Genomic DNA, 17,892 nt, shown 5'->3' with positions numbered 1-17,892 from the left:
GTATTGTTCTATTTAGTAGTTTTATCTTAAAACTCTTTAACTAAAATAAATGCTAATTTATTAAAATGTCTCTACCCTTAACCATGGGCTTTGCATAATATACATTTCAAAATATAAAGAATTAGTACATGGAACACAAAAAAGCGAAAAATTATATTTCAGTATAATTGTGTGCTAATATTAATAGTTTTAGGTTCATTACCTATATATTATCGGAAAAAAAGAAGTCATTCATTTATTTAAAAGAGTAAAAATAAAAACCTTGCCTTTTCATTATGTATTTAGTATTATCTGTATAGAAAAAAATAAACGAGAAACGTCATTCAAACAATACCGCAGTTAGAATTGAGAAACAAATAATTTATAATTTGAGGATATTACGACAGGTTTGTATTAATTATTTATAAAACTTTTTGGTACCAAATATATCAATTTGGTTTGGTTTGGTAATTATATCAATGTTTACAAATGTTTCGGAACTATCTTTTTATATAATATCATAACTGAAACTGAATGTTTATTATTCTTACAGCAAGATGGGAGAGAGATATAATATACACAGCCAATTGGAGCATTTACAGAGTAAATATATTGGTACTGGTCACGCAGATACAACAAAATACGAATGGCTAACGAACCAGCATAGAGATTCATGTTGCAGTTACATGGGGCATCCAGATCTTCTTAGCTACTTTGCAATCGTAGAAAATGAATCAAAAGCAAGAGTAAAATTCAACCTAATGGAAAAAATGCTTCAACCGTGTGGACCACCCCCAGAAAAGCCAGAGGATTAAATAAATTTTAGGTTAGAACTTGGTTTTAAGTAAAATTGTGGTTTGCTTTGTAATATTAATTTTGATTTAAGAAATTACAATAAAGGTACTTCTAAATATGCTTTTTCAATTTAGACACTGCTATTAAATAGTTGTGTAAATTTCCTAATAATATAGACTACGTAAAAAGCAAGGCAAAATAAGTTATTATTTAACTGTTCGTCACTTTACAAATGTTTTGAGACACTATTTTTTTACTACTATTTTACAAAATATTTTAAACCCTAACTTCTCTGTCCAAATAACAGACACAAAATATAATGACCATGAGTCATCTGAGACTTCTGGGATGGTAAAATGGGTAAATTTAAAAAGTAGTTTAATAAAAAAGGAATTGATATTGTTATATTTACATTTATAAGTTTAATTGTCAATTCATTTTAATTCAAATATATCATAGGGAATGAAAATAAAAATCATCAATAAACTTCATTCATTATTTAATAATGCTTTCCATTCCTCCATTTTTGCATTGAGAGCCGCTTCCCGTTCTTTTGCCTCCTTGTCCAATAACTTTTGCTGTGCAAAACAATTCTTAACATTTAAAACTAATATCCTCTGAATGTTTGGGAGGAATTTTAAACATTCTTTCTGTAATACTTCCATCGTTTTCATAATACAGTCAAAATTTATTGAGCCAATCTGTCTGAAATCTGAAATTTGCTTCAGATTCGGCATCATTGACATTGTTATGAGTCCGTTATTTATGTCATTAGTCTCTGGATTCATTATTGCAACATTCTCTTCGGCTTCCGTAGGGTCTACAAACATCTGGTCACCAATTATAGCTACAGAACAAGCAGTCATGATATCGTACATTGGAACAGCGGCATTTGCAAGAGCTAAACCAGCTGCAGTTATTGCTGCAGCTAAACATGATCCATCATGTTCCAGAATGTATACAAATATGTCTATCTGAAAAGAAAAGAGACGAGATTAGTGTAATTGAGTAATTAATATACACTCATAGCACAAAAAAAGGACATTTAAAAAAAAATTATGAGTTGGTTTATTGTGAAGATAATATTTTACTTATTTTATTAACATCCTATCATATCCTTATTTAATTAATTAGTTGATTATAAAGAAAAAAGGTTTTCATTCTACAAATTTCCTTACTTTATTGCCTACTAGTAGTTCACTATACATTAATATACTTCTTACCTGATAATTAGGAAATAGATGCCTGCATACTGATGGTTCTAGAGCCTTTCTAAGAGCTACTGATAATGCTTTTTCCTCAGAGTCAGGAGCGAGGGGCCGTCTTTGTCGCGGACAAGAAAATGGCGCGAATTTAACTTCGCAATATAGTTGCCCAAGTGCACTAAAATTTAAGAACAAAATTTTCATATTAATAAGTTTGAAAAACACATATATCATACAAAATAGATTTACATATAGATATAAAATAAATTACCAAAATTCATTTTGATGCATAATTTCCCTAGGGTCGAAAACGGAACACACAACTTTTGTTTTCTTTAGTTCTATGTATGACGAACCTTTCGCTTGCGATATCATATCGGTACGGCCAACTGGAAATTAAGGATATTTTATTGAATTAAAATGGAATATTTAATATTAAGTAGATAATAATAATAAAAACACAAACAGAACATCTGCAAGCTTCGCGCCTCATCCAAGGAGCGGCCGTCTTTTCGAAGTCCATTTTCGTCAATTAAATCTTTGTGTAAGTCTTCATAACTTTTCAAATATTCTTTAGTAAAACGGTTATACGAAATACTATCTTCGGGGCCATTAAATCTTCGGTAATCAGTTGGCATGTTCACTTTTTAGGTTGTTAAATAGATGGAAACAAAATAGTATTAACATTGGTTTCTTTCAATGTCATTTAATAAAGAAGAAAAAATTGCCATTTATAATAAAAAGAAAATCTTAATTCTTTTAAATAATTTTTATTTTTAAATCTTTTATAGCATATAAGAAACGATAACGATTTGTGTTTTTTGTTTATTTATTTATTCAAAGTAAAATGAGATACATATAAAAAGAATAAAATTCTATCTATTTATTTCGTTCAGAAAGAAAGGCAGAAGTAAAGAACTGTATGAATTTATCTTTTTGACATCTTGTCAATTGACAAGCGACAGTCGAGTGTCGACAATTTTAACTTTATGTCAATTCAACCAATTTTACCCTGAAAATGTGATTAACAATAAAAAAAGATATATTATCTCTTTATATTTTACTAACGAAATGAATGTTTATTGATAATTTATTGTTCTGTACAACAATAACTCGACATTTTACTAGAAAATGTAAGTTACTTTTGGCCTTCGATGGGTTGGCAATTTTAACCATTCACTTAACCGGTGACGTTACAGAGAATATTTGTAAATGAATAGATGAAAAAGCTATAACATAAATTTACCTCAAACCCATTACTATATTAAAGTTACATAAATAATCTATTATATTATCTATTTTCATTTTCTTACTCGTAGCTACATGACGAAGTTAATGCGAGTTTACATTAACTATCTTTTATTTTTAGAATCAAAATGCTTCGCCTGAGGAGTATTTTATTGGCTGCGATAGTATTTGCCGTAACATGTACGCTATCAAGCTCCCAAGTCCACCCTCCCTCACCATCACCTACTACAGAGGTAAGTTAGATTTACAATAAAACCTTCTTATTAGAAAAAAAAAAATTTCAACTAAAATTAATAAAAATAGTGTATACCTACCGTATATTTTTATTATTATAAAAATATATTTTTTTCTGTTATAATTTTTACAAAATTGGATATTATTATTATTGATATTCAGTGATCTACTTAAGAGAAAATCTCATATAATTTGGTAATATGTAAGCATGTCACTTCAAAATTGTAAACAAACTTGAAAATAAATCTTGTGTTGTTCTCAAGTGAAATGTTGTGATGAAATGATTCTGATTGCTGTTTGGTTTGATAACATCAATGATTTGATAAGAATATTGATAAAAATGCACTTCAGTGGCTAGCATGAGCATGTAACCAATCAGTCTTATAAAATATTTTACTCAACTGAACACTAACTTAATGGGAAATTACATGAATCTAAATTGCATTTAATTGCATTGTATGGCATTGCAATTTAGCAGCAACTATGACATTCATTCTTCATTCTTCCTGAAATTACAAAAATATCTATTATTGGCTAACAAATATCTTCACATTGAACGCAATAAGTTGAAGTGTTTAAATTTTATAATCATTTATAGTAGTAGCAAGTATGAGTAGCAGAATTGTGATTTTTAAATTTCCATGATCATCAAGGTATATTTAATAAGTAATTGTGGTTGACTGCTATGTATTTATATTGTTTTAAACTTTGTATACAATGTTTTTTTGTTCTGCGATAAACTAGACTTAGGTCTATGATCTTATAAGAGTTTTGTATTGGGTTCCTGTACATTCGGAATAAATTTGGGTATATTTCTGATTGAAAAAGTATGTTCAATTATTAAATGCTAGAATGGGATTTAATTATGTTCTTATCAAATTCATAGGTCTTTCATGATATCAGTGATTTCATAATAGTTATAGCTTGTGATAAGGCAGTGGTATCACAGGTTTTATAGATTAGCAACACTTAAAATGTATAATTAGAATCATTCTTTGAAGTAATTAGAATTTAAGCTGAAAAAATGTATAAATTTGATTATACAGATAAATTAGTTATGCAAGTGCTTTTCTGAGTAGATGATTTTCTTTTGCATACAATAAAGTTAATTTCTTGTATACTTTCACTTAGAATTGCATATATTATATTTATTTGTACATATTTGTAGTGGCTTCTTTTTTAATTGTACTCAATCTATGATTAAGAAAGATGCATCTCCGCCAAAACCATTAAAATAAAAAAAATGTGGGTACCTCCATTTTTTATAAATAAAATGGAAGTAAGTGTTGACACACAACTCAAAAACAAGTTGGTGGATACATATGTTACAGATTTTTATCCGATACTTGAAGATATCTTCACAATGTTTTCCGACCTCCAACCACAACATGGTAATTGAGTATCTGGACTTGAATCCGCAATCATTAGTCAAGATTCGAGTGGTCTAACCACTTTTATTTTGGCGCTCATAAAAATGGATTTTATTGTATCGTTGATGATTATTAGCTTTCGATATCGTTTGTCCGATAACCATGACAGTCAGTCCGTAGGTATATGTTTACGTCGCTAGATGGCGCCCTGAAACTTCTTTAACGTTCGATCGACCACTATAAAAATTAGTATGTATACTGACACTGCAACGCATGTCACGTATTCGTTATCCAGCATTTGGCAGCATTTTCCAGTATTGTGCCTAACAATGCTGGCAAATCCTGCTTTGTAGTGTTATGTAAAATGACCACCGGTTCATAAGCGGAAAGTAACTCAGTAGTTACTCTTTGCCAGAATTGATTGATTACAGAGTAACTCAGCAAATTGCATTTTTATCCTAACTAGAAATCATTAAATACAAATAGGGTTTATACCGTTGTCGTAGATATTGGCGATGTTCAAAATGATATTTTTTAGGTTCTCGAGTTTTGACTAATGACATCGCTTCAATTCTATACCAAATGTTGTTGATTTGGCTTATATTGTGGTTGGAATAGAATATGAGTACAACTACTTGAGACATACAGTATTTAATAATAAACTTACAGATGGTCAGACTGGCAAATGGGCCAGCTGAGTCAGAAGGTGTCATAACGAATGCATGTTGGCACTGTAGAAAATATTACTGGTAATCCATACTTAGGTACATCTTAAATGTAATACTAACCAAATACATAATAGATTACTTACCTTTTCAATCGGAAAACAACAATATCAAGTACTACTATTTGGCGGTGTAATATGTGATGAGGTGGTGGTACCCCATCTATATTATTGTATAAAGCCCTACCAATTATTGCAACAGGATAATAGAAAAGTATATGGAAGGAGCAAAATCAATCTCAATTATTTTTTTATCCATTTTTTTGTCTCATTAAAAACAACACATGCTGTTGACTTTTTATTTATTAGTTAAATTTTCATCATCATAAATAATCTGCCCTTATCCCAATTTGATTTGGGGTCGGCGCAGCATGTCTTCTCCCATACTTCTCTTTTTGACGTCATCTCACAAGTAACATTCTTTCCAGCCCGTTTTTCAATCCATCCATCGTTTCTTGGTCGTCCTCTTCCTCTAATTAATTTATTACTTTTAATTTATTAGTTAAATAAATAATATTATTTATCAAAGTGTTTAATAATAAACATGAAATATGGCGACTTAAACATTTAAAACAAAGCATATAGACAGCTTATCATCTTATCTCTTATTGCTTGTTGTAAATCCATACTAATGTAATAAATATGAAAATCCGTGTGTCTGTCTGTCTGTGACGCTTTCACTAGACCTAACTTTGGCATAAAGCAAGCTTGATATTTTTGAACATATAAAACTTCGAACTTAAAAAGGGCTTAAAGGATACATAATTTCGTAGTTAAATTCGTCCATCGAGTTAATGTATCTCTCACAATTATAGTTCTGTGGCACAACCACAGAACTATAATTATTAACTATATTAAACTAACGCAAAATATATGGATGATTAAAATACAGACGAATTGATAACCTCCTTCTTTTTGAAGTCGGTTGAAAAGTTAGCTGTCACGTAGATAATTCTTCTAATTCCAAACAAATTCGTGTGACGTTTGGGAAGATTTTTCACACGCTTTCATTGTAAGAAAGTTCTAGTAGTTTTGGACGTTGATTATTTCTTATTATAATTTATATAATCTTTTTGTAGATCTGTGTAGAATAGCTTTTAAGTATCGGTAAAAAATGTTAAAATATCGCGATTTATGAACCGATATCAAAGGACGAAATAAGCACTTCATTATAAATCTTAACATTTGTCTAATATTAGTGTGAAATTGAATATTGTCTATTGTATTGTATAAATAAAATCTCATATAAAATATCTCAGCAATTGTTACAAGCGCAAATATTCAACGTGTAGTTTAGAATAAGTTTGAGAACAAAAGCCTTACTCCATTTAAAGATTCAGACAAGTAAATGTATTATTTTATTATACAGAGTTAAACCACTAAGAAATGACAATAGTATTTTAATTTAGCACGTACTTATCCTCTGTATGGAAATTATGAACGATGAGGTCACTCCATTGTGTAGTCGACTATAAATTTTAGGGCTGTCAAATCTTATAAATAGTTCTGTAAAAATAATTTTTGTTGTTATAACTTATAGCTGAGTTAATTACTTGAAGTATTTAGATTTAACCGATAGTTAGCACACCGTGAAGGTTGTACACATGTATTTATTTTTAAAGAAGTGTGAGTGAGGTTTATTCTTCCTCGGTTTCCCTCCCTACCCGGGCTCCTTGTGATAGTTTCATCCTTGTGGTTGTCATGTCCGCACGGATGAGACTAACATAAGGATGAGACTACCACCGGTCAAGAAGAAGTTTAAAGAAGTTCTTTGTACTGTCCTGTACCTTGATGTAACTTGCCGATAGATGGTGCTGTAGCATGTAAATTTGAATCGTTCTGACTGTTTTTTTAATTAATATTTTAATACGGAGATAGTGTCAGCCGGTTTTTGTTGATTTTATAATTAGAAATAGTAATTGTAGTTTGCCTTTCTCGCTTTCTATGGTCGTGTCGTCAAGTTAAGTGTCGTGAAGGTGTTAAAAAGTACGCCTTTGTCATTTTTGAAATTCAAGCTTGCTTATAACAAATTGCTTGAAATTCGTGCAATGAAATGGTTGAATGATTAGAAGGGAGAGAGCAACGGACAGACGTACTTTCGCATTTATAGTATGTATTTTATATTTATAGTACTATAATATAGTTTAGGGTGTATATAAAGTTAGTATACTGGTAGTTCGAATAAGTTTGTACATTAGATATCGTATCGTAAATATTTATTTATTTATTTGAAACATCATCGGCATATTCACAAAAACACTTATGTAATAAAAGTACACGGACCAGTGCAGTGTGATGCACCACTACAGGCATTTACAGCACTGTCGAATTAAATAAAAAGTAATACACTCTTAAATAATATTAAAACTTAAGCTAGAACAAACATAGACTAATATGGTTTAAGGCCATACAAATACAATAGGAAATACAAGCAAAATAAGTACTTATAAGCCCCTAAAAATAAAAATAATATTCCAGATTACTATACTCTGTTTCATGTCATAACAGGAAAATAGCCTAATAAATATAATTTTACAGCAAATTGATGTGATATTATTGGTTGAGAGCTAGATTCATCTATGATATTCACTATGGATTTGCGGAATACGGCGTTTCGAACGTCGACGAAACTGTTATTTAATAAATATAGGCTATGTATACATAAGGCAGACGACGGAAAGCGACTTTGTTTCATTGTATGTAAAGAAGGATGTAACTATGTTTTAAGATGGTTATACTTGGTGGTAGGGCTTTGTGCAAGCCCGTCTGGGTAGGTACCACCCACTCACCAGTTATTCTACCGTCAAATAACAGTACTCATTATTGTTGTGTTTCGGTTTGAAGGGTGAGTGAGCCAGTGAACTACAGGCACAAGAGACATAACATCTTAGTTCCCAAGGTTGGTGGCGCATTGACGATGTAAGGAATAGTTAATATTTCTTGCAGCGTCATTGTCTATGGGTGATGGTGGCCACTTACTGCTCGTCCGCCAACCTATACTATAAAAAAATAAGATTATTGTATAGCTTTCTTAGTCTGGTCTTGATTTGAATTCTGAAAAGGTTCCGGGTTTAAATTCCCAATCTGACCGATATAAGGTTATTGGACTTTTGGGGCAAAAAGTTCTCATAGTCTCACTCTCTCCCAAAAGTAAGCAATAGAGAATACACCTGAATGCACTTAAAAATGAATAAATTCAAAATGTAAGCGATTTATTTGCAGAGAGATTTATCAATGAGGCAATTTCTGGGTGTCTCTATTTATAACCCCCTCTCGTCTCCTTCGGTATATTCGAAATAAAATTAGAGTGGGTATTAGTAGTTAAAAGTAATAGTATTGTGTTATAAATGAAGATATATCTTTGACGGGTATTATATTTAAAAAAATAAATAAAAAGGTAATATGTAGATAGTTAGTATAGTATATTTCATTATAAAACCCTTATTTTTATTTATTTTTTTCCGATAAAATATGTATTTTTTTGTATTTCTCTGAAAGCGACAATCCTACTTAATACTTAAGTGCTAAAATAAAAGTAATTCCCCGGCAATAAAAACCGCACGTTAGGTATGTGTACAAATTATACATATAAACATCGATAAAAATGGTTTTTGTACCTCAATGTAATAATGCAATAAAAATATTAGCAGCTATCTAAAATACATAATAAAATACCATTAGTGTTATACGATGCGAGATGGCCCAGTGGCTAGAACGCGTGCATCTTAATCGATGAATGCGGGTTAAACCCAGGCATGCACCATTGAATATTCATCTCGTGCACGGCGGTGAAGGAAAACATCGTGAGGAAACTTGCATGTGTCAAATTTCATAGAATTCTACCACATGTGTATTCCACTAACCGGCATAGGAACAGCGTGGTGGAATATGTTCCAAACTTTCTCCTCAAAGTTTGAGGCTGTTGTTATATAGTTTTTAAACATATAAATATATATTAACGATTGTCTCATTGTCTATAAATCAATATAATAAAGAGGGTAAAAATTATTATTTATTTACATATGTGGCAAATGAGCTATCTTATGGCAAGTGTCACCATCGCCGACATAAACATTGACGCAATAAAATACCAAACATTCCTTACAATGTCCAATGTGCTAGCAACCTTGGAAACTAAGATCTTATATCGCTTGGGGTTGTAGTTATACTGATTCAGTCACCCTTCAAATCGGAACCCCGATACTGCGTATTGCTGTTTTGCGGCGAGGAGTGAATGTCACCTACCACAAAGAAATATTTATTAAAAAAACATAATAAGTTACTCAAATCAAATCATTCTTTATTCAAGTAGGCTCATGAAACCACCTACATACGACGACCTCCGTGGTCGAGTGGTGTGTATACCGGTTTTCATACGTACGCCACTCTGAGGTCCCGGGTTCGATTCCCGGCCGAGTCAATGTAGAAGGTTTATTAATTTTCTATGTCGTCTTGGGTCTGGGTGTTGGTGGTACCTTCGTTACTTCTGATTTTCCACAACACAAGTGCTTTAGCTACTTACATTGGGATCAAAGTAATGTATGTGATGTTGTCCAATATTAAAAAAAAAGGTGGGCGGGCAAAATCACGGGCGGAAAATAGTCAAACATATTCTTTCTTCTATCGAGATACTTCTCCAAGCAAGAAACTCAGTAGTTATAGACCAAGGCTCTTCCCCTTATACTCCTACCCATTATTGTAATTACTAGAAATACTTTTCGTATTTCAATTAATTAAAAGAAATGTTCTGAAATTAGTGCATAACACGTTAGCATTGGAGTCCGATGCACTATCCAAATTAAATATTAGTATAGGGGAGCGTTCAAGTAAATACGTAACGCAATTTGGGGGGAGGGGGCGTCTCGTAAAACGTTACGATGCCCTTTTCATTTACGTTTTACCGGGAATGTCTTGATTGTATTAGTCTGGTCGTCATTTTTGATTTGTTAACATATTTTTTTGCGACTTTAGGGTAAAAATGGTCACTTGAGTGTTACGTAACGTTTAGAGAGTGGGAGGGTGAGTACTTAAAAACGTTACAGTGCGTTAAAAGGGGAGGAGTGGTCAAAAATCTTCAAATATTGCGTTACGTAATTCTTGTACGCTTACTAATCTATTTTATTATTTAACACGCCGCTAAGGATGCCAATATTTAAAAGTTACAAGAAAAGTGCAATAACATGCGTTCGCTAAAGACAGCATCCATAACTACCGTATACTTTTTCTCTCTATATTATCTATAAATGCGAAATAAATTGTCACTTTCAAAGCTAAGCCACTGAACCGAATTCGATGAAATTTGCTATGAAGCAATCTTGAACCCCACGGCTATAAGGCCACATAGGAAAACTACTAAGTATACGTATTTAAAAAAATATGACTGTACGTTACATACGTGATAACTAGTGTGATCAGATCGGTATGGGACTATGATGAATCGTATATAGACTTTTTGATGGTAATATGTCCGTTGGTTGGTTGGTATTTTAGCACAAAAGGGCCCTCCCCTTTTGTGTAGGCTAAAATAAACCTTTTCTTTATTTAATACCTAACGATGCTGCCCGGTAATATCTAATTATTATGATCTTAACAATTTAAAATCTCAAATAATTCACTCATAATCACATCTACGCAAATAAGACAAGTAGGTATATCTTCAAAAAAAAAAGTAAACATATACAAATAATTCAATTTTAACAAATGTTACATACATGCACGTCGAATTGATAAACTCCTTTATTTTTTTGAAGTCGGTTAAAGATGAGAATGGAAGGGTGCCGTGGTGATTAAAATTATGACGTCACTAATCTCTTAATTATTATTATTGAGATCCTCGTCATCGTTACATTGCTAATAACAGTCACTAACAATGATGACGGTTATATATTCATTTTTATCATTATTATCATTACATGGTATAAAACAAAGCCGCTGACCGCTGTCTGTCCTTACTTGTACGCGTTTGAGTTTAACAAAAATATATATTATTGTAGCCTAAGTTACTCCTTATTATATCAGTTATCTGCCAGTGAAAGTCCTGTCAAAATCAGTCCAGCCGTTCCAGAGATTAGCCGGAACAAAAAGAAAGACAAAAATTGTAAAAATGTTATTTTGATATGTGTACCGTATATTCATACATAAGTATTGATTAAAAAAGGGCTATTTTAATATTACAAACAGACACTCCAATTTGATTATGTGTATAGATTAGATTTTCAAAATTACACAACGGATTTTGATGTAGATTTTTTTTTTATGGTATAGGTTGGCGGACGAGCATATGGGCCACCTGATGGTAAGTGGTCACCATCACCCATAGACAATGACGCTGTAAGAAATATTAACTATTCCTTACATCGTCAATGTGCCACCAAGGGAACTTGAGATGTTACGTCCCTTGTGCCTGTAGTTACACTGGCTCACTCACCCTTCAAGCCGGAACACAACAATACTGAGTACTGTTATTTGGCGTTAGAATAACTGATGAGTGGGTGCTACCTACCCAGACGGGCTTGCACAAAGGCCTAACACCAAGTCAGATTTAATAGATAGATTGATTCCAGAGGAAGGTTTATATGTATAATTCATGCACAATATAGTAGAGAAACAGAGATAATTTTAGTTTTTAAAATGATGTTGTAAGACGTTGCTGTTTGTAATTTCTAAGGACTGAAAAACTGTGAACATTGTAAGACATTCTGTAGGAAATTTAGGCCCATTGCACAATGAAAAAAATAAGGTATAAGAGATAAGGAACAAGAAATAAGGAATAGCGGAATCTAGCAATTTTTTCAACGAAGTGTCATGAAACAAACAGCAGCACGTAACTAGTAGCAGGTATTCAAGAGCTGTGATTGGTTGAATATCGTAGCCTATCGCCTATTGTGTTTTGGTTGCTGTGATATTCCTTATCTCTTATTTTTTTCATTGTGTAATGGGCTTTAGTATCAGCATTGTACCCGAACGAAGCCGGGCCAGGTCGCTAGTGGTAAACAAATTTGAAAAACATTACTCAACTGATGGACACTAGATTTATTATCTGTGCTAAACAATGAAACAAAACTTATTATACTATTATACATATTGGACATTTATTAAAGATGTATAACACATTGTTGTGGCGTGTTTGCTTACTTTAAATAAATAAACAATTAATTTATTTTTAACTTTCTTTTTTTCTGGAATACTGACCGAGAAAGTTCTTCTCATTATTAAAATAAAAAATAATAATTATTATTAATAAATTATTAATGGTAAACATTAATGAAGGTTGAATTTTGTTCTAGATTACAAAGATTGCAAAGATCGTAATGAGGGCAAGAATATTGTTGATCTTGAATCGGATCATTATCGATAACGATGAAATATTATAATAAGAACTATTTAACGTTTACATTCAAATAATTACTTAGTAAATAATATTAGGTATCCTAGACTTATGTAATACTAGCTGTGGCACGTGACCTCGTTTGCGTTTTCGGTTTGTCGTTAAATGTTATGTATAAAAAAGCCCACGCTGTTACTTTATAAAGCATGTAAAGTAACAGCCTGGTAAATTTCCCACTGCTGGGCTAAGGCATCCTCTCCCATTAAGGAGAGGGTTTGGAACATATTCTACCACTCTGTTCCAGTGCGGGTTTGTGGAATGCACATGTGGCTGAATTTCGATGAAGATTAGACACATGCAGGTTTCCTCACGATGTTTTCCTTCACCGCCGAGCACGAGATGAATTATAAACACAAACTCAGCACATATATACATATAGTGGTGCTGGCCTGGGTTTGAATCCGAAATCATCGGTTAAGATGCAAACGTTCTAACCACTGGGCCATCTCAGCTCACTTAAAGCATGCTTCATACAAAATAACATCAAATTCGGTTAATAAGTTGTTTGTTTTGTAAGCGTAATAGACATACAGACAGACAGTGTTACACACTATGCCAATTATAATAGGATGAAAACCAAATAGATAGAAAGTAAATTGATGCGATATCTTTGATCGAGAGCCTGATTAATCTAAGATACACTATGAATTTAAAATTTAAGCGTAGATAAGTAATTAAGTGTATTAGTGTTGTTTTATCGATAAATAGATATTTATCATAAACTTTTAGTAGTGTACAGCTATATATAAACCTATGAAATATGCAAATCTTAGATTTGTTTATCTTTTCTCCCATTTAATAGGTATTTAGAATATGGAATTGGCATGAACTAAATGGAAACCCACATAACCTGTTATACAGATACTAAATCATTCAAATCAAAATAAACTTTATTCAAGTTGGCTTTTACCAGCACTTTTGAATCGTCATTTTACAATTAAGTGAAGCTTCCACCGGTTCGGAAAGTAGATTCTACCGAGAAGAACCGGAAAGAAACTCAGTAGTTACTCTTTTTCAACATTTAAAAAATACAAAGTTATGTTAGTTAATACAATTATTTAAATTAATATAACCTTCTTTGAAGTCAACAGGTATTAACTCCACGCTTTTTTATCATCTATAAAATCTTGTATCGAATAAATATGCCTTTGTTACCAGTGTATTTACGAGACGGCAAAGTTAAAAATGTCTGCGGAATTTTATTATAGAAACGGATACCTCGCTCCAAGAAGGATTTATTGACTATTGACATTGAAGTATGTTCTTAATCATTCTATTATAAGATCTCAATTAGTAAGTGTTGTGCAATGCAATGCAATTGTTAATCCCCTTTAACTTTCTACGTGCTGTCGTCCCATAAACACCGACAAAAATCGGTTTACGCTATTAATACTACCTTTAAAATGTGTGAAAAAATACGCGCGCATGAATGCAGTAGAACGATGGACAGCGCACAGGATTTTCAGGAATCTATATCAAAATCTGTCTGTCGCTTTTCCCAAAAAGCTGAAACGAAATTGAAGTTAACTTGAACTTTTTTGTTACTTTTTATGCCCGACACATGACAACCAACATCCTAAAACGCGTAGGAGCCGCGGGCGACTACTAGTATTAAATATTGTTCTGTTTAAATGCTATTGTCTTTGATTATAATAACTCAATAATTATTTTACCTGTACGAAGTCTGTTAATTATATTTGAAAATGGTAACACCTGTTGCGCTAAGTCGCCAATAGATGGCGTTACCTGTACGTAAACAGAACAAATCTACGACAAGGTTAATTAATTATAAAGTCGGTTATATTTTATTTGCCTTGAGAAAACCATTATGAATGAATATAAATTATATTTTATAAATGCATAGCTATCGACTTTTATATTTATCTCGCGTTCTCTGTATGATTGTGTTTTGGTCGAGCTGATGAAGCTAGGAGGACTAACAATCGTCAGGCCATGTGCCAGTGGTGCCATAAAATTTTTGTTGGGGATTATAATCAAATTCAATTTAAAAAAATATCATCCGATCTGATCCCAACGTAAGTAGCTAAAGCACTTGTGTTATGGAAAATCGGAAGTAACGACGGTAACACCCAGACCTAAGACAACATAGAAAACTAATGAATTTTGTACATCGACTCGGCCGGGAATCAAACTCGTGTGTGGCGTACCCATGAAAATCGGTGTACATATAAATTGACCACAGAGGTCGATAAAATCAAAATACTCCATAATACTTTTACTCCAATTAATCGACTGTAATATTTATCAATCCGCAACAAATATTCAAAAATCAAAATCAAAATAAACTTTCTTCAAGTAGGTTTTTACAAGCACTTTTGAACCGTCATTTTACAATTACGTGAAGTTAAGTTGGATAGACTAGAGTGGAGACCGCGTCTCGGCAAACGTAGTGTAGGACGTCCTCGGGCACGGTGGAGTGACGACTTACGCAAGATGGCTGGCAGGAGCTGGATGCGAGTAGCCCCAGAACGATCTCAATGGCGTGCAATTGGCGAGGCCTATGTCCAGCAGTGGATGGAAATGGGCTGATGGATTGGATTGGAAGTTGGATAGCAACTATGCTATAACCGTAATAGCACAGGATTACCTGATGTCAGAAATCTTTGTTGGCGTTTTCTCCCCTTTCCTATAACAGAGGAATTGTTACTGTATATATAAAACGGATATTGATAGAACTGTGATTTTTAGAATTCTATATTTAAACTATGTTTTTTTTTTCAATTTAAAATGGATTTGTAATATCTGTTTTGTTGTTTATCACCAGTATTTGACAGCGTTTCAAGCGAAGCAACCTTCCATACTGTCAAATGAATGGTGATGAAAATGATGAAAAAAAACCTAGAAATCGTTCATTAGTTCCGCAGATTAAGTTCTATGCAAACAAACTAATTTGGTCACAATATAATGTTATAATAGAAAATAACAAAACATTCACGCTTGTCGCTATAATCTAAATTTAAAGCGGAAACTGCGAAGTTTAGGTCATAAAAAATAATATATCGAGTTAATACGTCGAAACGCGTTGCATCTTCTGATTAGATTTTTTCATTTACACATTCATTAGTAATTGTAAAGTAGAAATTAGTAACTATAAAGTTTGAGGATGTCTGTCAACAACAACAGCCTGTCAATTGCCCACTGTTGAGCTAAGGTCTCCTCTACATTTGAGGAGAAGGTTTTGAAAGGTTTGGGTTGGTGGATTTACACGTGGCAAAATTTCTATGAAATTAGAAAAATGCAGGTTTTCTCACGATGTTTTCCTTTAGAGCTTGAGATGAATTATAAACACATATTAAGCACATACAAATTCAGAGGTGCTTGCCTTGGTTTGAGCCCACAAAATTGTGTTATTCCCATTATAAAGTAGCAATTCGTAGTTTTTCCATTCGTATAGTTTGAGGATATGTGTTGTAGGAAGTGTTCATTTATGTTAAAATACCCTTGACTTCATTTTTTAAGTATAAAATATTCCAATGTTATTTATATTGTAGTCGCTGGCCTTGAACGAATTTTTGTTTTTTATATTTATGGATATCATTTCATTACATAGTATAAATCAAAGTCGATTACCGCTGTCTGTCCCTATGTATGATTAGATCTTTAAAATCACGCAATGGATTTTGATGCGGTTTTTCTTAATAGATAGAGTGATTCGAGAGGAATGTTTTTGTATATAATACATGGACAATATAGTAAAAAAAACATAATTTTAGAAGTTTCTAATGTGATGTCGTAAATAAATTCTGTAGAATATTTAATGTCAGTATTGCACCCGTGAGAAGCCGGGCGGGTCGCTAGTGGTATATAAAAAGAAATTATTAGAAAAATACATTTTATGATCATGATATGTTGGTGATATTTCGTTCGATGAGGAGGTCCCAGATCCAGTGACGTAGCTAGGTGAGGAAGGGCCCCGGTGGATAGAAAAAGAATCGGGCCCTCACCCCCTATTTACCATCCCTCTTTAACTTATAATTACCCTTTAAAATTATAGATAGCAAATAAGAAATCTTGTGCGCAGGGTCGTGATTTTCTATCTACAGAAGCTTAAGGTTTAGTTTAGAGGGCCCCCTGAACTCCGGGGCCCTGGTGCACCGCACCTTCTGGCCCTATGATAACTACCCCACTGTCCAGGTCATTCTTAATACAAGAATGGTACCTTAAATCGAATCGAAGAAGTCGAGATGGCCCAGTGGTTAGAACGCGTGCATCTTAACCGATGATTGCGGGGTCAAACTCAGACAAGCACCGCTGATTTATGTGCTTAATTTGTCTTTATAATTCATCTCGTGCTCAGCGGTGAAGGAAAACATCGTGTGGAAACCTGCATGTGACAAATTTCATAGAAATTTTGCCACATGTGTATTCCACCAACACGCATTGGAACAGCGTGGTGGAATATGTTCCAAACCTTCTCCTCAAAGGAAGAAAAGGCCTTTAGCCCAGCAGTGGGAATTTACAGGCTGTTGTTGTTGTATAAGAGAAGTCTTTTATCAAATCCTCGAAACAATGAATTAAAAAGAGAGACATGATATAAACAATGGCTCTCCGCGCTACGATGATACATATTCTGATGCGTCCTTAAAATATTATTGTAATCAATGTACCATATCACTCACACGCTCGACTTGTAGGCAGGTTCAGTTTCAAGTCTGTTTTGTTCAACAATTACTTTGTATATTATAGCTGATGAATAATATTAATCAAATATTATTTTTAAATTTATCATTAATTTTATGCGACTATTATATCTGTCAACCTTCCTGGTCGAGTAGTGTGTGCTACGGTTTTCATGGGTATGTCACTCCGAGGTCCCGGGGTCGATTCTCAGCCAAAAAGATCATTAGTTTTCTATGTTGTCTTGGGTTGGATTGGTGGTACCGTCGTTACTTCTGATTTTCCATAACACAAATGATTTAGCTACTTACA

General features: G+C 32.9%; 3 protein-coding genes across 3 annotated transcripts in view; 2 read left to right on the top strand and 1 right to left on the bottom strand.

The window, feature by feature from the left end:
• The first annotated feature begins 533 nt into the window (after nt 1–533).
• Nucleotides 534–795, top strand: LOC124540096 (splicing factor 3B subunit 5). Its single transcript, XM_047117526.1, has one exon. The coding sequence runs from the start codon at nt 537–539 to the stop codon at nt 792–794; it is 258 nt and encodes an 85-aa protein (XP_046973482.1). The 5' UTR covers nt 534–536; the 3' UTR covers nt 795.
• A 461-nt stretch (nt 796–1,256) lies between these two features.
• On the bottom strand, nt 1,257–2,698 carry LOC124540095 (exosome complex component MTR3-like). Its single transcript, XM_047117524.1, has 4 exons — nt 2,446–2,698; nt 2,251–2,368; nt 1,998–2,157; nt 1,257–1,748 (listed from the first exon to the last, which is right to left on the bottom strand). Exons 1-4 carry the CDS (start codon nt 2,615–2,617, stop codon nt 1,263–1,265), a joined length of 936 nt encoding a protein of 311 aa, XP_046973480.1. The 5' UTR covers nt 2,618–2,698; the 3' UTR covers nt 1,257–1,262.
• A 237-nt stretch (nt 2,699–2,935) lies between these two features.
• Nucleotides 2,936–17,892, top strand: part of LOC124540072 (transmembrane protein 165) — a 38,026-nt gene continuing 23,069 nt past the window's right edge. The window contains exons 1-2 of the mRNA XM_047117484.1: nt 2,936–3,112; nt 3,349–3,460. Coding sequence (XP_046973440.1) covers nt 3,356–3,460 — 105 coding nt within the window. The 5' untranslated portion in view covers nt 2,936–3,112; nt 3,349–3,355. The remainder of the gene's footprint in view (nt 3,113–3,348; nt 3,461–17,892) is intronic.

The sequence above is a fragment of the Vanessa cardui genome, chromosome 24, assembly GCF_905220365.1.
Source record: "Vanessa cardui chromosome 24, ilVanCard2.1, whole genome shotgun sequence".
NCBI lineage: Eukaryota > Metazoa > Arthropoda > Insecta > Lepidoptera > Nymphalidae > Vanessa > Vanessa cardui.
This window is presented reverse-complemented; position numbering and strand designations above follow the sequence as displayed.

What these genes read in the sequence shown, in the direction of transcription:
- LOC124540095 (XM_047117524.1), bottom strand. Translation starts at nt 2,617, where the DNA reads ATGCCAACTGATTACCGAAGATTTAATGGCCCCGAAGATAGTATTTCG. An exon ending in GCGAAGCTTGCAGATGTTCT is followed by an intron (nt 2,369 to 2,445) that starts GTTTGTGTTTTT and finishes CTTAATTTCCAG; the next exon opens with TTGGCCGTACCGATATGATA. An exon ending in ATGCATCAAAATGAATTTTG is followed by an intron (nt 2,158 to 2,250) that starts GTAATTTATTTT and finishes CTTAAATTTTAG; the next exon opens with TGCACTTGGGCAACTATATT.
- LOC124540096 (XM_047117526.1), top strand. Translation starts at nt 537, where the DNA reads ATGGGAGAGAGATATAATATACACAGCCAATTGGAGCATTTACAGAGT.